Source organism: Xyrauchen texanus, chromosome 28 (genome assembly GCF_025860055.1).
Source record: "Xyrauchen texanus isolate HMW12.3.18 chromosome 28, RBS_HiC_50CHRs, whole genome shotgun sequence".
NCBI lineage: Eukaryota > Metazoa > Chordata > Actinopteri > Cypriniformes > Catostomidae > Xyrauchen > Xyrauchen texanus.
The window spans coordinates 37,582,220-37,604,996 of NC_068303.1; the positions used below are offsets into that span (position 1 = coordinate 37,582,220).

General features: G+C 42.8%; 2 protein-coding genes across 3 annotated transcripts in view; both read right to left on the reverse strand.

Annotated features, from left to right (window-relative positions):
• The window catches only part of LOC127621788 (interactor protein for cytohesin exchange factors 1-like), a 188,070-nt gene that overhangs the window by 43,526 nt on the left and 121,767 nt on the right, over window positions 1–22,777 (reverse strand). The window lies entirely within an intron of this gene.
• Window positions 7,702–9,552, reverse strand: LOC127621727 (E3 SUMO-protein ligase KIAA1586-like). The gene has a single exon (XM_052095442.1). The coding sequence runs from the start codon at window positions 9,550–9,552 to the stop codon at window positions 7,702–7,704; it is 1,851 nt and encodes a 616-aa protein (XP_051951402.1).

A 22,777-nucleotide genomic window follows, 5' to 3' on the forward strand; every position in this document is an offset into this window, starting at 1 on the left:
AACTGAATAAATCGATATTTTCGTTGACCATCCTTTGCATTAAAGCAACTTTTGTCCTAATTACACTTAATCACAGTTTTTAAAGTAGTTTACAGGTAATATTTTTATTTTGTAAACTTTTATTTTTACTTAACTACATTACAAAGCATAATATCATATTTGTTGCTGCACTATATATCATAAAAACGTATCGTTCCTCTTTATTTTCCATTTAAGAAATCCATGCCCACGTGGCCAGATTAGCTCAACAAATAAAGGTGCTGACTACCACCCCTGGAGTCACAAGTTCGAATCCAGGGAGTGCTGAGTTACTCCAACCAGGTCTCCTAAGCAACCAAATTCACCAGTTGCTATTGAGAATACAGTCACATGGGATAACCTCCTTGTAGTCACCATAATGTGGTTCTTGCTCTTGGTTGGGCGCATAGTGAGTTTTGAATGGATGTTGCGGATAATAGCATGAAGCCTCCACATGCTATTCCTCTGCAGTAACACACATAACAAACCACGTGATAAGCATAGGCAGAAATCGCGGGGGGGGGTCAGGGGAGTCAGGGATATTTGTCCCCCCTAAAATATCATTAAAATATGTGTATTGTAAATAATATAATGATATATTCTTAAAATAATTGTTTAAGAAATAAAATAATACAAATGCAAACGGGGCAACAACAAAAAAAACCCTTGGTGTCCCCTTCAAAAATTGCTCTTGAGAATTGTTATGTTTATTGTCCCCCCCAACATTTTGATGAAATTTTCGCCCCTGGTGATAAGATGCAGGAGTGACGATCTCAGAAACAGAGGCAACTGAAATTCGTCCTCCGCCATCCAGATTGAGGCGAGTCACAAGGACATAGAGCGCATTACAAATTGGGCATTCCAAATTTGGAAGAAAAAGGGGACAGAAGAAAATCTGCACCCGCTCTGACATGCAATACAGATCCTGATTCATGAACAAATCAATTATTAGGGGTCAAGCCCGGAAGGGGAAAAAGACCCCTATTGTTTCCGTTAGTTTTCTTATTATTATTATTATTATTAATATTCTGCTTCTTCTTCCACTCTTGAGTCTATGGCAGCCCATAGAACCGCTTGCGGGAAAGTTATGAAATTTGGCACACAGATAGAGGAGAGTCTCATGTGTCATCACAGCAAATTTGGCATCTGTACCTCACACCCTCTAGCACCACCAACTCCTCAAACTTGCACTCACGTTTATGTTAATAACTTTTGAACCGTGAGTCCTAGAAACGAAATTCCTTTTCCCTCTGATTATATTGCTCAAGACGATTTGAAATTTTCTGAAAAGCCTACTTTTTTGAACTCGTCCAAGGTTGATTGTCCGAAAATTGGTCTGCATCATCTAGAGGCAGTCACGACAAAAAGTTATTCACAGAATTTTGATAAACCATACCGTTGTCAAATGATGCTTCAACCAATTCGACGAAGAACGTGCAAAATTGAACTTGAGGCTGTATCTCAGTAACCCTTTGAGTGATTGGGACGAAACTTGGTACATGTCATCACCACTAGGCTCTGAGGTTACCTGCAGCTTTTTGTTGCACTGCCCCCTACTGGTCACGAGATATTAAAAAAGCTAATTTTTGATTATAACTTCTGTACTGTTTGTAATAAAATCCTCAAATTGGTCTCATTAGATTCAGTAGGGCATAGTGAGTCCAACGATATGAAAAATTCACATTTTTAGGATACCACATATACTATGTCGGCCATTTTGGATGTCGTCATTTTGAATTTAATCATAAAATGCTGTATTTTTCCAACGACATGGCGTATCGTTACAAAACTCTGTATGTGTCTTTGGCACCATGCTCTGAAGGGACTGAAAAAGTTCAGGGACAGTGCCACCTTGCGGTCAAAATATATAATGCTATTTATATAAATGCTAATAGCGATTGACTATTTTTGCCTACTCTAATGAGACTGGTCTTGATAGATTTCGTTGCTCATGCCGAGAACAACGATGCCAATTAAGTCATGATTGATCTAACTTCCTGTCAGCCACTTTTAAATGTTTTGAAAAGCTACTTTTTCGAACTCCTCCTAGATTGTTTCTCCGATTTGCACAAAAATTGTTCTGCATCATCTAGAGGCACTGACGACAAAGAACCATATGTATAAAACAAACCAGCTTTGCAAAGTTCTGGAACAAGATGATACTGCCACTTGACTAAACCTGACAATGGCTGCCATAGATGACCATCGGATTGTCTTCACTAATGAGAGGCTGACTTTAAATGCTCTCTCTCCAATGTGAGTGATCTAGTTTCCCTGATCATCACTGGTCTGGGCCCCACCTTGGCCAACAACTCTGTGACACTGCTTACGTTGATGCCAAAACTCTAGACAATTGAGGCATCTTTTTCCCTCATACGGTGAGAGCGAGTTGAGTGAGATCGGTCTCCGCACACTTCACATGGGGAAGCTTGATACAAAGATGATGTTCAAGGCTTTGGTTCTGAAGCAGGTATGGTTGTGCACTCCAGCACCCTTTCTAACCTTTTCAGCACACGCTCCAAAGTGCCCAATTCTGCGGCTTCACTTGTTTTAGGGTGCATACCTACAGTACACACTGCAGAGTTTACGCCCATTCTTTCGCTTCCTACTGCTACCTGAGTGCTGACAGGCTTTTCAGCAACAATAGCTTTATTTACTGCAACTTAAGGTGCAGAAGGTACTGGCTTCCGAGACTTAAAGTCTCTCTCATGCTCATCGATGGCCTCTTGGACCTCCTCGGCTGACCATTTGCTTATTGGCTTGCAACTAATATAATTGGAGAGGTCAGGATTGCGACAGTTCCTGATAAACATCATTGCGATCTCAGAATTCATATTTTCCATTTTGCCAACAGATCTTTGCAGGCGAGCATCATAGCTCAGCTGCCTCATTCAACCTGACCCAATAGTCAACAGGGTGCTCGTTACGATTTGGCTGCGTCACATAAAAATTGGCTAATGGTTGGCACGAGCCAGGGCTCTCACTAAAATAGTGCTGCAGTTCCTCGTAGACAACTTCAGGACAGAGTACTGTAGCCGGGCTACTTTTCAGCTTGACCCAAACAATACTCTTTGCCCGGCTACAGAGATAATTTAATATCTCTTCCACGCTGTTGAATTTGTTGCAACCTTTTTGGATAAATACACCTCCATCTGTTCAATCCACTCCAGGATGGTGCACTTATCACTTCCATCCCCTCTAAACATTTGCGGTTCCTTAATGTCAGCTTTGACTATGAGGTTTAACTTGGACAGATCGAGACTCTGGGACAGAAGCATTGTCCTAGAGGGCTGCTGATTTGTTAAAACTGTGTGGCAATGGAGTCACCTAGTCTACCAAGCTCACCAATGAGGTCACGTAATTGCTGTGTAACATCGTCACAACTAGCATTGGTGGGAGTGGAAGATTCTGGTTTACTCGGCTCGTTATCGCAAAGCGCAGTCGGAACAGTCACAGAATCGTAGACCAGCACACGTGGTCTACCGACTATAGGCTCATTAACCCCCAAAAAAGGCGACTGTGGCAAAGAACACAAAACTCCATAAGATTTAGATTAATGGAGAAAAATAACCTTGGGAGAAACCAGACTCACTGTGGGGGCCAGTTCCCCTCTGGCTAACATTACGAATGTAATGGAAATATTAATTATGTATAGGTAAAATCATGGTTTAAAATTATTAAACTAAGTGTTAAGGGTCAGTGATTAAACATCGATTGTGTTTGATCTGTAAGATTAATGACCAAAGTCTTTGAAGTCCATCTTGATTAATTGCAGAAGTTTACATAGATGCAATTGTCCTTGTTAATTGGCTGATGAAGGCTTTTGTTGGCAATAGTTAGTCTAAGCATTTCATTTCAAGATCGTAGTCCATAAATAGACCGAGGTGATGCAGGTTGGAGTTGGAATCATTTCATCCTCTGAAGTCCGTCATAATAGATTGAAGTGATGTTTGGCTGGCACCGTCTGCATTTAGTCATCATCATTCTGCGACATGTAGCAGTGGAGTCCAACATGAAGCAGGAATGGTGCTGGATCCAGCAGGTTCTGGAGACCTCAGGATAGGAGTCCCGAGGTTGAGACAGGGAAACAAATAAAAAGATGTAAGCGTAGATGCCATTTAATTTATTGCAGAGTTAGAGATCATGCTCAATGTTTCTGGTTCCGGCAGTCCCAACTAAAGCAGCCTAATTGTGGGTTGGAGGATAAATTAGCTGTATGCCTGGCTAAATAGATGAGTCTTTAGTCTAGACTTAAACTGAGAGCGTGTGTCTGCATCTCGAACAGTGTTTGGGAGACTATTCCATAGTTTAGGAGCCAAATATGAAAAGGATCTTCCTCCTTTAGTGGATTTTGATATTCTAGGAACTATTAATAGGCCAGAATTTTGCCATCTTAATGAACATGTTGGAATATAGCGTGGTAGAAGATCACTTAAGTACTGCGGAGCTAGACCATTCAAAGCTTTGTACATAGTTAACAGAATTTTAAAATCAATACGGAATTTAACAGGTAGCCAATGTAACGATGATAAAATGGGGCTAATATGATCATATTTCTTGGTTCTCGTCAGCACTCTGGCTGCTGCATTTTGAACCAATTGTAGTTTATTTATTGATCTTGCTGGACATCCTCCCAGTAATGCATTACAATAATCTAGTCTTGAGGTCATGAACGCATGAATTAGTTTTTCGGCATCAGCAACCGAGAGCATATGCCTTAATTTAGCAATATTTCTTAGGTGGAAGAATGCTGTTCTACAAACATTTATAATTTGATTTTCAAAGGACAGATTGGTATCAAATATAACACCTAAGTTCTTCGCTGTTGAAGATGATGTAACAGTACATCCATCTAGAGTCAAATTATATTTTAGTGGCTTATTTTTAGAGTTTTTTGGTCCAATAATTAGAACCTCTGTTTTGTCAGAATTGAGTAGAAGGAAATTTCTGGCCATCCAATCTTTTATTTCATTAATACACTCTGCTAATTTTGAGAATTGTGAAATCTCATCAGGTTTTGAAGAAATATAAAGTTGTGTATCGATCAGCATAGCAGTGGAAACTTATTCCACGATTCCTGATAATATCTCCCAGGGAAGCATATACATGGAGAAAAGCAGAGGCCCTAAAACTGATCCCTGTGGCACTCCATATTTTACTTTTGTTTGGTTTGACAGTTCCTCATTTACATAGACAAAGTGGTAGCGGTCTGCTAAATATGACCTAAACCATGCTAATGCCACTCCACAAATTCCAACATAATTCTCTAGCCTATTCAAGAGAATGTCGTGATCTATTGTGTCGAATGCAGCACTAAGATCTAAAAGCACTAGAAGAGAAATGCAGCCGCGATCAGATGATAAGAGCAAGTCATTTGTAACTCTGATAAGTGCAGTCTCTGTACTGTGATGAGGCCTAAATCCTGTTTGAAATTCTTCATATATACTATTTCTCTGTAGAAATGAACATATTTGGGAGGATACTACCTTTTCTAGTATTTTTGACATAAACGGGAGATTTGAAATCGGTCTATAATTGGCAAGTTCTCCAGGATTAAGTTGTGGCTTCTTAATTAGCGGTTTGATAATTGCCATTTTAAAGTTTCTTGGGACATGTCCTAAGCATAGCGAGGAGTTAATGATATTAAGAAGAGGTTCTGATATTACAGGAGATACCTCTTTTAAGAGCTTAGTTGGTATAGGATCTAACAAACAAGTTGTGGCTTTTGATGTTTCGATAAGTTTTGTTAGCTCTTCCCATAGTTCCCTGCCCTCATCACTGCCAGCAGTCACTCATTGTTCTCACCTGTGTCTCGTTTAGTCATTATTGTGTTTGTGTATTTAAACCCTGTTTGTTCCCCAGTCATTGTCGATCGTTGTTTGTGGATGTTGGAAGTTGATGTTTTGCCTTGTCTACCCAGTTCGTGTACCCTTGATGTTTTCATGTTTTGGTTTCACATTGACCAATAAATACCCGCGTTTAAATCCTCACTCCTCGTCTGCCTCCTCCTACTAACGTTACACAAAGACATTATTGGTGAAGCAAAAATGTGTGAGAATCACTTTGGTGATAGACTTCAATGTATTCTGCAGTGCTGACGTGAGTCATGTGAAAGACACTTAACGCTTATAAATATCAGTCACTTTTGAACATTAATCATTGCTCTTCACAATCACAAAATTGACAGATTATGGTTTCAAAATGGCAAATTTCTCTTAAAGGTGATGAGTTTGGATCGCTGAAATATTTTTTTTCATGCATTTATTTATTTTGTGGAATTTTATAATTTTCCACGCCACACCTTACAATCTAGTGTGCCGTGGCACATTGGTTGGGAAACACTGACCTACAGAATCTTCACTTCGTAACATAGGAAGGGATAAGCAAAATAATGAACAGATGGATATACATGCAGATGATGCTAGCCGATTTGTCCTTGGGCAACCCCAACTTGCTCCCAATGGCAGGCTAGCGCCTTGCATGGCAGCTCTGCCATCATTGGTGTGAAAAATGTGTGAAAGAGATGCAGTGAAAATCGCTTTGAATACCGTTAAGGTTAAAAAGGCGCTATATAAGTGCAGACCATAATATGGACCCCTGAGGCTCAGGAGAGTTTTGAGATAGCAAAAGAACAGATTATGAACAGTGCTGTCCTCACAATTTTTAACCAAGATCTGCCTACGATAATCACTACTGATGCATCAGAATGGAATAGGAGTTTTGACTCCATTGCATGCTGACAAAAAATAGAGAACAGTGGCATGACACCAGAGGTGTAGTGGTAAAAAAAAAGAGGTGGGTAAACTATAAATTCTGGTGGACCACGACGTGGTCACCCGGTAAGGTGGGCCACTGCCTACCGGTGTATGTGTATCCTGATGACATCGCTATAGGCTATCATTTGATGGTATTACCAAGGGTATCACTGGTTGTTCCCTCATCATAGGTCACACAATCAGTATTCAATTCATACATTAATCTAAGTTCTTGTTAAAGAGACCCAAGAAGGAATAATATGGTTGAAATCTATAAAGTTTACTAAATGACAAAACAGAGAGAACAAAAATATTTAAGAGAGATAGAGAGGGAGGCTTATATCCAGGGCTTCCAATGCAATGCACTTGTACATAATGATTAGGGATTTGGGATTATTTTCACAGTCGATTAATCTTTTGAATATTTTCTCAATTAATCAATTAGTTCTTTGGTCTATAATATGTCAGAACAATGTGGATCAGTGTTTCCCAAAAGCCCAGGAGGATGACGTCCTCAAATGTCTCGTTTTGTCCACAACTCAAAGATATTCAGTTTACTGTCACAGAGGAGAGAAGACACTAGAACATATTCACATTTAACAAGCTGGAATCAAATAATTTTTTACTTTTGTCTTAAAAAATGACTCAACCCGACTAATTGATTATCAAAATAGTTTAGATAGTAAAATAGTGCAGATTAACGACAGAAGAATGAATCTGGTGCCACATATTTTAATTTTAAGAAAACTCAGTTTCTGTTATTAACAGAAGAAAGACAATATAAGTTCCATTTTGAACACAAAATAATATACAGTGGTTCTAAACACATAAATTTAACAGATTATATTCAGATATCCATTTCAAACATCTGGCATTGAATTACAAAAAAGAAACCTAATCACAACCAGCTGCCTGTAATGAATTAATATCACAACAATGCCCAGAGTGCCTCTTTGTCCACTTGAGGTGATGGCTTGCAGGGGCGTGTCCGTGTGTCTGTAGCTCCTCTGTGCTTTACCAGCCAAGATTTCACATACGCCATTGGGTTAACAAACATCAACGCTGAGATGCTTTCGATCAGGAGTCTACATCTCAGTGGGCACATGATGATATTCATTAAGCTGAATCCTCGCTCACATTCTGCACTGCTCACAGGGATCAGGCTGAGAATGTTTGTGAGTGGGGACAAGTCTTCAGGTATCACACTAGAGTCGTCTTTGTAATCCCTGAAGCCCTCAAGCACTTTCCTTTGGTCAAGCCTGAACCTTAGTGTGAGCTGTTTGATGCAAGCTTCCCCATACTGCTCATGTAAGGGAACAGGCCAGTTTTCTGGATTGAGAACTTTAAAGTGATCAAGCAAATCTGTATACTGACTGGTGTTCTCAGCTGATACGCCAGGGTGTCTGCTTGAACCAGTGCTGAACAACCTGTCCTCCAGGTTCCCAACGAGTGACTGAAAGAACACTGAGGAGTCTATCTGTCTTACCCTTGGACTGGTTGTTAAGGGGATGCCCTTAAACTCCTGTCTCTCTGCAGCTGTAAGAGCTTCTTGTCTTTTATCACCTGGAGCAGTCATCATGGATGAAATAATGCGAATGGTTCTTCTCATAAGTTTGTCTGCTTTTGTGAGTGTCATTCCTCTTCCTTGCAAGTTCAGGGAAAGGTGTGCAATTTCCTCTAACGTGTCATACATTAAGGCTAAATCACACAGGAATTCTTGTGTCTCCATTTTGGCCATCAGACCTCTGTACATAGCCTTCTCATTTTCATCTCTTGTGCCATCCACAGAAGCAGCAGTAAAGTGTTGATGCAAAGCTTTGTACGAGTTCCATACAGCCTTAACTGTTCTGAAACTGCTGGCTGCCCATCGAACATCAAGGACCCTTCCAATTTTCTGCAAACTTATTTCAAGTTGTTGTGCATGCTGAGCCAGTTCACGGCAGTTCTTTGGTGACCTATGGTAGAGTGTGTAAATTTTGTCTAAAAATGAAGTGAAATGGTTTATGTTGTTAACACGCTTGACTGTATCTCCCACGGCCAATTCCAATCTGTGGTTGAGGCAGTGCCACACTATAAGATTTGGATACATCTGTTGTAGACGGGTAGCAACCCCAGATTTTCTCCCTAGCATGGCACTTGCTCCATCACAAGCAAAAGCAATTAAATTTGCCTGGATGAAATTTTCATCCAGTCCCCAAGTTTGGAGGCACTGAAGCAAACTCTTTGTAATATTCTCAGCTGACTGGCTTTCCAGCTCAACTAAATCGAGGAATATAACTGTGGGCACATCATTTATTACAGACGTTAAATACACTACTAGAGCCGATTTCTTGCTAAGAGTTGTGGACTCATCAATTAAAACACTGAACCTCTGGTCTTTAGTTAGTATGTGGTGCAATATTTTCTGTCTCATTTCCTTTGCTGTGTGATCAATTATACCTTTTGCAGTATATCTGGAATGGAGAGTGGTGCCCATGTCAAGACCATTTTCTTGCTGTAGCACCACCAGCTCCTGGTAGTCTGTGTATGGCCTGTTGTTTTTTGCTAGGATGTATGCTGTTCGAAACAGTGAGGCTGTCTTCTCTGCTTCCTTCTCCACTTGTTTTTGTATGGAAACATCAATTGTGTTTTTTGTGTTCACTATATTTTCTGCTGCCTTGTGACTTTTTGATGTCCCGTGCTTGTAGATTTTGCTCCTTAAGCATGACAGCTGATATTGGTGATTGCCATTGTGGCTGTATGTAACTTTAGTCTGCGACCATTCACTCGAGAGAGACATTCCCGTCTCTTTAAACACTCCAAGGCATTTGACAGTTTGGCAAGTACGACACCCAAGAAAATCACCATTGACAATTAGCCAAGGGTTAGCTTTTTTAAACTGACTGTGTTCCTTTTCAGTCCAAATGTGTGGGTGGCATCTTCTCTCGGTCTCTCCTCTCTCTGTTCCTTCATCCTCAGCTTCTCCTCTCTCTGTCTCTCCTCTCTCTGTTCCTTCATCCTCAGCTTCACCTCTCTCTGTCTCTCCTCTCTCTGTTCCTTCATCCTCAGCTTCTCCTCTCTCTGTCTCTCCTCTCTCTGTTCCTTCTCTCTCGAATTGTCCTGTCTCTGTTTCTTCATTCTCTGTTTGTCTTACCTCTTTTCCTCCTCTTTCCTCATCTCCTTTCTCTATCTCTCTCCTCTCTATATCTCCTCTCTCTGTGCTCTCTGCATAATTGTCTGTCTCACCTCTGTCTGTAAAATGAAGTTAAAATGGAGAAAAGACAGCTTAGCACACCACATCCTGTCAAAATCGTGGATTATATCGCTTTAACAGTCAAAAACATGCGAAAATTATGTCAATTTCGGTCTTGGTGAGTATCCTCTAAACACAGTCGGTTATGTCTTAAATAAGCATAAATCACACGTGACAGTATAATGAAAACAGGATCCGTGCACTAGCTCTTACAGTGACAGCAGCCATATGTGTCTGTCATTAATTTGGTTGTCAAAACAACAAAACATAGCTTTCATTTTAAGGAATCAGGATTAATAGCCTATGTATTTAATTTAGTCAGGACTAAAATACTACCCAGTGTTATTTTACATTTGTTTACTTTATTCAGTCTCTGTAGTATTTCTGAATACTAGTGTTAGACCTAAGCAAAAACTTTTCTCTTTATTGGTATCTTTATTCTATTGTATTTATTTGTGCTACTTTTTTTCAATTTAATTCAAAGATTGAAATCAAGCTTCCTTGTGTTGTGTAAATTCTTAAGAACAAAATTACCCCATTGTAAAAATGCAATGAGTGAGCATACATTTAAGTTAGATAAATGTAATTTAAAAAAAAAAAAGTCTAAACTCCCCCCTCAAATTAAAAATTCCCCCGATAAGAATAACCTAAGGGGGGATTCCCCCCTCTGAATGAAATTCAGGCCCTGCATCTGAGATAGACTGACCACGAGCTATGTGTTTGTGAAACGAAAGTTTCTGCTTCTGTAGAAGCTATAGTTCTGTATGAAATCAACATTGTTACAAGAAAAACATGTTTTTATCATAGACTGTAAAAAATAGGTTTTTATCCACGCAATCTTATGGAGAAAAACTACACTACCCACAGTCCTAAGCTTAACAGCGACGCCTCTGATTGGTCCAACTCGCTGTTACCATAGAAACGTTTACCATACCCACGAATGGCTATAGCGATAACATTAACTACCTATCTGACTAACGTTACCAAAGGGAGCTTGTTGTCACAAACTTTCAGTGGTTTAAATGCCAGAGAATGCATATAATTACATCCAGTTATTTATCTGATAATGTATCCTGAATTTTACTTGTAACATTGGATAATGGGAAAAGGTAGAGGTGACTTGTTGAGTCAGTGACATGAATCTAATTATCTATTAATCTAACCAAATTAACCTCAAAAACATGAAGTTTAGTACTGTTTTCCGAGCTCACTCACTTTGGGATTGTAGCCGAGGCCGTTTGCTGGCCTCAGGAGGTGGAGGACTGCTGTTTTGACGGCGCTTAAAAAATTGCCGGATATCCATTTTTACATGAGACGTTTGGGCCAGTGAGTGACGGATGAATCTTGATGCAGTCTGCTGCTTCCTGCTGATTGGTCAACACTGACAGTAATGCAGCCAGGGTTTCCCATACGTTCATTTATTCGTGGCGGGCAACGCTGACCGCCACACATTGATTTTCGATTTATTTTTTATTTTTTACTAAGCCTATTTAAAATCGTATTTGATTGCAGAGAGCCGTAGCGCATTCGCGCAGCACTAGGCTACCTCTCGCTCATCCGTCTCTCTCTCTCACCCGTACCTCTCGCGCTCTCTCTCCGTCATGGAACACCGCTGCATAAATCTGTCCAACACAGCACTGTCAGTTATTACTTATTAGCCAGCATGGAAGGAGCTTAGCTAATAAGGAGAGCTAAGTTATTGTTAGAATACAGCTGGATTTTTGAGGTCAGCACGCTGTATATAGCTGGTAGTAGTCAATATCGATGCACGCGCATGGGAAACACTGGCAGCAGCGCATTATGAAAGACTTCGTCTTAGGTTTAACAACCTATGAAACTAATAATGAACAATATGAAACTAAAACGACATAAGCTTAATTTAAAATGGCTTAGGAACTATCTATTTAGAGGTGGATAAACGCAATTTAGAGGTGGATAAACCCACTTTGGAGGTGGGTAAACGCTATTTCCGAATTTTGGGAGGTGCATAAACGGCGTTTACGTGCGTTTAGCCTCCACTACATCCCTGCATGACACACATCAGGGCATAGTGAAAACAAAAAGGAGTCAAATAATGCATCACATGCTAATTACATGACAAGTCAGCTTTCACAAATAAAACACCACTACAGCCAGTGCCATACCCTACAAAAGCTTGGGAAAAAGTGCGCTTGGATATAATGGGCCCTTTTGATGCAGCACCTGTGGATTGCAGTTTTGTGATCACTTTTGTAGACTATTACAGCAAATGTCCTGAGATTGCATTTGTTGCACATGCTACCACTCATACAGTGATACAGTTCCCGTCTACTGTGTTTAGTAGGGAAGGAAATCGTAAAGAACTGATTTCTGACAACGGAGTACGTATCTCATCTGGCACCTACACTCATATCAGGTGAGAGGGATGAGTCTGACGAACTGCCGCTGTTGGATTCGGAAAATACAGAACCATCAGTTGACACACCACCTGCATTAGTTACATGCCCAGTCCATAGTAGGTGTGAACCTGCTTGGACTCAGGACTATGAAATGTGTATGCACTCTTACTGGCTACTTAGTTGATTTCATGTGCCTTGCAGAGCAGTGAGTAGAAAGCATTTACTTGATCTGTGGGTATTGTTCTGTGATTAAGTTGTATATTTGGAAATGATGTAATCTTATAATATAATACAATTATTTGTTATTCTTAAGGTTATGGACATCTAGTCATGCTGTTGGTAAGAGTCAAAGAAATGCTGTCGATAAGATGGCATGAGTAAATATTGATTCATGCTTTACAGAACAGTTAAAAGTTGCTGTTATGAATGTTAACGATTCATTTGGGTTAATAACTTAACCTATTATTACTTATGAAGTACATGTTACTACAGCTAGATTTGCCCTTAACCCTCTGGGGTCGACGGACGCGCCGGCGAGTCCTGCTGGATATTTTCGTAATTACAGCGGAAACAACTTAAAATACTCCGTAATTTTTGGGTATACAGATAAGTATAAGACATCATTAGAAACTATAAAGGGTCTACTTTTATTTGTATACACTCACAATAACAACAAAAGCTTGTGCTTTTGTAAAATAAAGAAAATAAAAAGGGTGAGCTTTCAGCAGTCTCTGTGTTCACGAGCATATTTCAGAAACACTTCACAAAAATTAACCGAAACTCCGCAAATACTTATCACACAAACATGAAACATATGTCTAAAGAAAACTTAAAATGTCTTCTTTTAAATAAAATAATTCAAATTTAAAACAAATATTCTCCTGCAATGTAATCTGTATGAAACAAAGGGATGTACATTTTCTTCTGGCTCAACTCATTATCTCTAATGTGATAATGTGCTGAGACGATCAAGTGAAATGTGCACGCCCCCGACAGTGAGGTTGTAAACACAACACAGCTCAACTTTTCTGCATGTTTGTAACGATACACATGCAATCAAACTCCTGGATATTAAAGAAGAGTTAACATTTTCCTCAGAAGAAGAGTGGGACTCCGATGAACTTTTCTATTTTGAAGAGAGACTTGATCCAACCGAGGATACAATTTCAGAAGAGTAAATCCTTTAGTTTTCATTAGCTGACATGCTTTTTTATGAATGTTTAGATTATATTTTAACTAGTGTTTATGCCGCCTCATTATCATCAACGTGCTTACAAATATGTGTTCAGGTTAAATGAGTAAAATGCACTTTAAATATGCCCATATTAGAAAATCAGCATATTATAATGATTTCTGAAGGATCATGTGACACTGAAGACTGCAGTAATGATGCTGAAAATTCAGCTTTGATCACAAATTGCATTTTACAATATATTCAAATAGAAAACTGTTCTTTTAAATAGTAAAAAAAGTTCACACTTTTTTCACAAAAGTTCATGTTTTTACTGTAAAAACTGTTTTACTTTTACTGTATCAAATAAATGCAGCCTTGGTGAGCAGAAGAGACTTCTTTTAAACGGTAGTGTAGGTATACAATTAAGTAAAGTCTTTATTTAAAGAAAATGTATAGTCAGATTACTTCTTTTAACTTAAAACTTGATTTTGATCATTAAGTCTCCTCACATTCATTCTCTATCCCTCACTGATAGGCCCAGCGGAGGCAACTATTGTCTCTTCAGGTGTAAATTACCTTAATATTCATGATCGTTCACGCCTCCTCGCATATTACCTTTCAACACTAAAATTGTATTATAAAAGTTCAATTACTACATTGTTTTGTATGAATGAGTGATCAGGATGGTTTTCACATCATTTTGCATCAAAAACTCTAGGCTACAAGATCCGGTTCTCAAAATTCTTGTGGACAAATATGTATTATGTGTTATATGGCCATATTTAAATGACTTAAAAATGTACACACACACACACACACACACACACCCCTCCCTTCAGTGCTCCTTTGGAAGCTCTGCCCCCCAAATTAATGCGCACAAGGCATACCAGCTCCAGATGCTCACATCTCTCCTTATTTAAGAAATAAGGTAAAATTACATGATGTTACACATTCTTGTACAGTAGGTGGTACAGTAGGTATGGACCTTAAAGTTGTTTGCGATCCGCAATTAAACCTAGAGAAGTAGATGTCATGCACATGTGGAAGTAAAAGAGAGTAAATCGTTCTAAGCAGTAGTTGTTGCCTGTTCCCAACGACTCAGCCCACTTGACATTGCGCATTGACCCATATGGGGAGTGCCTTCACACACAACCTATTTGAAACCTCTCTAAAATAATGCCAATATTTTAATATTGCTATGGTGTTTGAGCCCTGCCTCTTTTGGCGCAAAACTGACCGCTATAAATAAAGACACCATTTCCTCAGAATTTCTTCCTTCAATACAGTGATTATCTCGTCTCGAAGCCCTCTACCTTTCGCCGTCGATACACACGAGTCAGCGGACAGAATCTTCACGGCAGTGAAAAAACTCTCCGCTCCCCTGCAGTGCTCTGGCAAACATCTCTCCGCCTCGCCGTTTGACACTTCGCTGTTGAAAGGACCTCAGCATCCTCCACAGCGCATCGGCAAGTGTAGAGTATCCTTTTAAAAAGCAATTGTATTTGTGTGATAAATATAAATTATATATATATTTATATAATATCTAAAAGAGTCACTTACACGTTCGCATCTTTTTCAAGATGTTGTTCCATAAGTGTTCCTTTTGCGAGACACATCCCGCCGTCAGACAAGCATGAGAGCTGTGTTTTCTGTCTGGGCCGCGCCCACACAGAATCAGCTCTCATGGAGACAGACTGTCCTCACTGTGAGGACATGAGTCTCAAGTTCCTTCGCTCATGAATCACCCTCGTTCTGAGGGATGATTCAGCCTCTCGCACTCTCCCACCCACCTCTTCTGTGATAGCCAAGGGTTCACACGAGGAGGCAAGGCTCGGCCGCAAGGTCGAGCAGGATGAATTTGAGGTGGATTTTGTCCCGGCACAGGCCCCGCAAGCCCCTAAATCCCACGAAGCACATGTTTCCCAGTACGCTATGTGCGAGACGAGCTTCGGCCTCTGAAAGAGCGTGTGGCCTTGTCTCGTTTGGCGGATCTGACACTGGGGATGATGACAATGTCAGGTCTCTCGCTGCATCAGGCAAATGGTCAGTGGATGATGCTGCCGCCCCTCCACCCAGTGTGGGTGAGGAACGTGCATGCGCCACTGACAGGGAGATGCTCCCCATCCTTACAAGGGCGGTCAAAGAGCTTCAACCTGACTGGTCTCCCCCAGAGGAACCTGAACAGTCTTACCTCGATGAATGGTTCCACCAGTCCAGACGGTGTCAAATGGCAGCATCCCACACAATTCTTCCCCGAAGTTCATAACGAACTATTCAAGTCATGGCGCGTGACCTTATATGACGCAAAAGAAAAAGGTTATGCTCAATTACCCCCCCTCTGGATGAGGCGGTAGTGGCACACCTCTGCCCAGCAAGTAACATGTACATCCTTCCAACCCGTGTCGACAAATGTCTGCACTGGCAGAACAAGCTGGATGTCTCCACACAATGGCGGTGCTCCAGGGCAGAAATGAGTGATAAGGAAAAAGACACTCTTTTGGATGCTCCAGTGTCTCCAGCGGCCTTTTTGGCAGCTCTATGAATAGGTTTGCTGAGCGTTATGTCGCGATTCAGCAGTAGTCACAGGCTATAAGACACTTTATGCCCACACAGAGTATATCACAGCTGGTTCCCCCTCGCTCTGCTTCGAGCCAGTGCCTGACTAAAAGCCCCATACCTGCTGCCTCACAAGCACCTGTGTATCAGCATGTGCAGCAAAAGCGCTCCTGATGGGCACAACCCTTTGAAGTGGAAAGCAGAGCCTGCAATTCCCTCCGGGTCTTCTCCAAATAAGGCTCGATGTGAGAAACACAAAACACTGTTCCCCATCTCCTCACTATTGTTTGCCGGGAAAGGAACAGTGTTGTTCACAATATGGTTCGAAATGTTGTTTCTGTGTCTTGCACTCAAATAAATGCAATAAAAAAAATGCATGAAGTGCAAAAACTAATACAGCATTCATTGCAAATGCACGAGATGCGCACTCATTCTCAATAAAGAGCCCTTTTTCCTCTTCAAAGCACACATATTATGCAAAACCGCTTTCCTATAGTGAGCGTCGCATCATATCATACGGTGAACAAACCCAATTGCCCTCTGTCCCATTATGCGGATGCGTGGCGAGAATTATTCAGAATGGGTGCAAAAATTATCTAACATGGTTATACGGTCCAATTTTGCACACCGGCCACCCCGTTTCAACTGAGTTCTGTCTTCCACAGTTTCTTCCGACGATAGGCCAGTGTTACGAGCCGAAATACAGAGTCTCATCATGAAAAACTTGATGTAGATTGTGCCAAATTGTCAAGCACAAAAAAATTTTTTCAGCCATTATTTTCTTGTTTCAGAAAAGACGGCAGGCTTCGGCAAATCCTGGATCTGAGACATTTAAATCGCGCACTTATAAAGCACCTATTCAAAATGATTACTCAGAAACGGATCTTTTCGATATAAGCGTACTTTCATATCCAAATTGTACGACATCACAGGATGTTTTTGAGATTCGCGTTTGAGACTTATGTTCGTGAAATGAAATAGAATATCAATTCAAATTCCTGCCCTTCATACTGTCTTTGACTCCTCGCATATTCACAAAGTGCATTGATGCAGTCCTCGCCCCTCTTGAGAATGAGCGGCATACGCATCTTGAACTACCTCAACAATTGGCTGTTACTGCCGCGATCAGATGTTTTGTTAGGCCAGCACAGACTTACTTTTTCAGCCATTTTACAGTGTTCATCTCAGTTCAAACTGGAGAGAACTTTTCCACTGAAACTTGTTACAGAAAGCATTGGTATTTGTTTCCATTAGGTCTCTTACACATGAGACCTCTTCAGTGCTGGCTGAAGCATTGTGTGCCGCGACGTGCTTAGCATGAAGGATGCATGCGCATCACTATATCCCGCCATTGTATAGCTGCTTAGCACCACTGACAGCTCCTGTATTTTACCAGCGAGGTGTCACGCTGGGGCAAGTTGTCACGCAGCGTCTAAAGCCATCGGCTCTATTTCTAGCCTTAAAGGCTTTTCAGTAAGAAATATCAAACTGTCATGTCCTGGTTCGCCCAGACAACATGACAGTTGTGGCATATATAAACCGCCAAGGTGGAATTCAGGAGACTTCACCCTCAAACTGTATTGAGGATTATTTGCCTCAGTGGAGAATACCCACTGTCCCCTCTGGAACTCGAAGTCCCAAGTTGTCAGGCAGAAAGTGGTGACCATGGATGCTTCCAACACAGGTTGGGGGCAGTGTGCAATTTTCTGCCTGTGTCACTAAGGGTTCACATGTCCACACTAAAGTGCGCATTCCCACATACCAATACTGTCCAAACAGTGCCAAATACTTCCCCAGCTCAGGCTGGACGTCCAATAAATGTAGATCGTGTGCCTATTGTCATGTATGCACCACTACACACAAGCACTGTTCCCACAGTTATAAACACTTCCCCAGTAAAAGCGGGAAATACTATAAAGGTAGCGCGTGTGCCTGCTGTCCTGCATGCACCCCTACACACAAACACTGTATGCATAGCCAAAAAACCCCCGCCGCGAGCGGAAGACTTTATGAAAGCGGTGCGCGTGCCTACTACAGTATATGCACCCCCACCCATAAGTGCTGCCCATACAGTTTCAAACAGTTCTCTGTCTCATGCCGCAAACATCACAGATGCGATCGCGCGAGCCAAGAGACGCCCGCTAAAAGCGGAAGCTTTATGAATGTGGCGCGCGTGCCTATTATGATGTATGCACCCCCACCCGAAAACTCTGTTCATACAGTTTCAAGCATTTCTCCGACTCATGCTGCAAGCATTTCGGAGATAGCGCGCGTGCCTGTACTCTCACATGCACCTCTGCACTCGGCACTCAACACGGCTGCTCAGCGCGCACCTGCGCCTCTGAGAGCTGTAAACTCAGTGTTAGCACAAGGCAATTTGCCGGTGGGGCCCATACGTCACAGCGACATGCCCCCAGCCAGCATTCAGCCCATATCTGTGTGAGCAAAAGCCTGGGAAAAAATCCCCGACATGCCGAAATGGGTTTTGAACATAATAAAACACGGTTACTCACTTCAATTCGCTCGCAGACCGCCCGCTTTTCAGCGGTGGTCGAGACGAAAGTGAGGAAAGATGTGTCACATGTTCTACGCACCGAGGTGCTCAAACTGATAGAGAAGGGCTTATAGAAACTGTTCCTCCCTCTATGAGCTAGGCGGGTTTTTACAGCCGCTATTTTCTCGTCCGAAAAGGACGGTGGCCTCCGCCCCATCCTAGATCTCAGACATCTGAACAAAGCTTTAATGATTCGCTCGTTCAGAATGTTAACAACCAAACATATCCTCGCGCAAGTTCGCCCGGGATTGGTTTCTATCAGTGGATTTGAAAGACGCTTACTTTCACATTCGATAGCGCCTCATCACAGGCCTTTTCTGAGATTCGCTTCGAGGGACAGTCATACCAGTACACAGTACTACCATTCGGCCTATCATTGGCCCCCCGTACATTCACGAAATGTATGGACGCGGCACTTTCCCCCCTGAGACAGCGGGGAGTGTGAATACTGAATTACCTCGACGATTGGCTAATCATAGCACAATCAGTGGGTTAGTTAACGACGCACAGATCTTGGATTATCAGCCATCTAAAATGCTTGGGTCTGAGAATCAATTTTGCAAAGAGCGTGCTATCCCCCAGCCAGAATATCTCTTTTCTGGGAATAGTGCTAGACTCAGTGCAGATGACAGCGCGCCTCTCATCAGAGCGCGCGCTCTCTATTCGACGCCTTGCAACATCATTCAGAACGGGCGCACACGCCCCCGTCAAACATTTTCAAAGAATGCTCGGTCTCATGGCCTCGGCATCGGCGGTACTCCAGCTAGGATTGTTGCACATGCGTCCTCTCCAGCGCTGGCTCAAGAGCCGTGTCCCCACTCACATGTGGCGCTCGGGCCACTTTTTGATCAGAGCGAATCACGGCTGTATAAAAGCCCTGACGCCCAGGAAAGCCGTCAACTGGTATCAAACCGGCGTGAGTCTGGGCGTAAATACGCGGAGAAAAATGGTCACGACAGATGCCTCCAAAATAGGATGGGGGGCCCTTTACGAGGGCAGGCCTGTACCCGGCTTTTGGTCAAACCCGGAAAAGTGCCTACATATAAACTGTCTGGAAATGAAAGCGGTCGCCTTGGCTCTCAGAGCCCTGCTTCCGTACCTGAAAAACGAACACGTCCTGGTCCGAACGGACAACATGACGGTAGTTTCATATATAAATCGCCAGGGTGGACTCAGGTCGAGCTCCCTGCACTCTATGGCCAGGGAGCTCATCTTATGGTCACAACACCACCTGCGCTCGCTGAGAGCAGTGCATGTGCCAGGCGCCCTGAACCAGGGAGCAGACATGCTGTCCAGAGACAAGGTTCTCCCAGGAGAATGGTCTCTCCACCCCCTGACGGTTCAGTGGTTATGGCAAAACTTTGGCGAGGCAGAGGTCGACCTCTTCGCCTCCAGGGAAAACGCGCAATGCCCCCTTTTCTTCTCAGAGAGAACGGACGGCTCGCCCAAGTCTGGCCGAGCCGCCCCTTGTATGCTTTTCCCCGATCACGATGCTACCTCAGGTCATCAGTCGGATCAGGGAAGTGAGATGTGCAGTGCTCCTGGTAGCCCCACTCTGGAACAACCAAACGTGGTTTCCAGAACTGATGCAGATGATGCAGTCTGCCCCATGGCCGATTCCGTTGAGGCTAGACCTCCTCAGGCAGGCCAACGGGATGATTCTTCATCCCCGCCCCGATCTGTGGGCCCTCCATGCATGGCCCCTCAACGGGTTCCCGAGAACCTCCCCTGTGGAGCACCCTCTACGAGGCACTTATATGCCCAAAAGTGGAAAGTGTTCAGTGACTGGTGTGATACCAAGAGCTTGAACCCCAAATCGTGCGAGATACCAAGTGTACTCGCCTTTTTGCAAGAGCTGCTGGAGGCGGGCCGCACACCCTCCACGCTCAAAGTCTATGTGGCTGCCATAGCGGCATCACACAATCCTGATAAAGGACGTTCATTAGGGGAAAACGACCTAATCATTCGTTTCCTAAGAGGCGCTAGGAGGATGAACCCTCCTCGCCCCCCCTCGGTGCCGATCTGGGACCTGGCCACAGTCCTGGACGCACTCAAGAGTGCCCCGTTCGAACCTCTCCGAACCGTGCACCTTAAACAGCTCTCGCTCAAAACTGTGCTCTTGCTGGCGCGCTCGCCTCAGTCAAGAGAGTGGGCGACCTGCACGCGCTGTCGTCAAGTGCTGCTTGCCTGGAATTTGGACCTAACGACTGCAGAGTTGTCCTTAGGCCAAAGCACGGGTATATTCCTAAAGTGCTCTCCACACCCTTCAGAGCACAGGTGATATCTCTGGCAGCGCAATCGTCCCCAGCAGACGAAAGTGACGCTAATTTACTCTGCCCGGTCAGGGCGCTCAGAGTATATTTGGAACGTTCTGCCCTGTTCAGACAGATGGAACAATTATTCGTATGCTTTGGCGGCCGCACTAAAGGTCTCGCAGTCTCAAAGCAAAGAATATCGCGCTGGATAGTAGATGCTATAGCGCTAGCTTATGAAGCCAAGGGCCTTCAATGCCCCTTAGGCGTCAGAGCTCACTCTACGAGGAGCATGGCCTCCTCGTGGGCTTGGTCGAGTGGGATACCCATTGAAGATATTTGTGCGGCGGCGGGCTGGGCCTCGCCTTCGACATTTATCAGGTTTTATAACCTACAGGTCCCCTCATTACATTCCAACATTCTATCAGCCTGACTGTAGAATGGACTGGAGTATGTATATGCTGAGCATTATCTCCTCCCTTATAAGGTCCGTCTCTGACCGACTTAGAGGATTTTTTTATGCATGCCAGTACATAGAAAAATCCATTCCAACATTCTATCAGCCTGACTGTAGAATGGACTGGACTATGTATATGCTGAGCATTATCTCCTCCCTTACAAGGTCCGTCTCTGACCGACTTAAAGGATTTTTTATGCATATCAGTACATAGAAAACTCAGTACATAAGATATGTGCTTGTGTTTGTACAATGAGCGCCCCACCTTGGGGCAAAGGCGCTCTGTGTTATCCCGTTATATAGCTCGCCGTTGGCCGGCTCGTGCAATAATCACTTTGCTTTAAGGCTCAGGCATCTGCCTCTGGCTTTATAGAGCGAAGTCAGCACGCACAGCGTTTTGCAGGGTGTTCCCATAGCGTAAGCTACTTACGCAATAGGAGAGACCTCTCGATAGGGAACGACTCGGTTACTAACGTAACCTCAATTCCCTGAGAAGAGGGAACGAGTATTGCGTAAGCTGCCGTGCTTGTGCTTGGTCAGTTCGCTTCAGTCGATTGAACCTAAAGGAACTCGCATGACGGGGTGCCCATTATATAGCCTGGCTATGCAAATTTCGGCGGGCTCTGAGCGCTGAACGCAGGCGCACGCCCATTGGTCGCTGCGTTCAGAGTCGCCCGTCATTGGTTCGAGCAGTTGCCGCAGCACAGCCAATGACCGAGCTGCCTCGCTCATTACTGTCTGCTGTGCAGCTGCAATGCGTTTTACATAAAGACTTCAATATTTCTCGAGAAACAGAGTTTTCCCATAGCGTAAGCTACTTACGCAATACTCGTTCCCTCCTCTCAGGGAACCGAGGTTACGTTAGTAACCGAGTCGTTCTTGAGGCACAAGCAATGCTTTGTTCTCAGTCAGAAATTCTGAGGAAATGGTGTCTGTGCACCTGTTTTTATAGAGGTCAGATTCATGCCAAAACAGGCGGGGCTCAAACACCATAGCCAAAATTTAAATATTGGCGTTATTACAGAGAGGTTTCAGGTCAAGGATAGAGAGGTCGTGTATGAAGGCACTCCCCATATGCTTTAATACGCAATGTCTCGTTCCCTTCGTCTCAGGGAACCGAGGGTTACGTACGTAATTCGAGACGTTTTCATTATTAAAACGAACCACACCACAACTTTTTTCAATAAAGTGAAAACTGTCGTTACTATCACACATTTTAAGAAAAAAAATATTAATAATAATAATATTGATTAAGCTCAAGCGGATATCTTTATTAAAAATTTCAACGGTCAATAAGCATCTTTACAAGCAGGGGTTGTGTAACATAACGTATCCAACAACCTATTGCATTTCATTAATTATATGACACGGAAAAACTGGTTTCTTTGCAGTAACATTCCC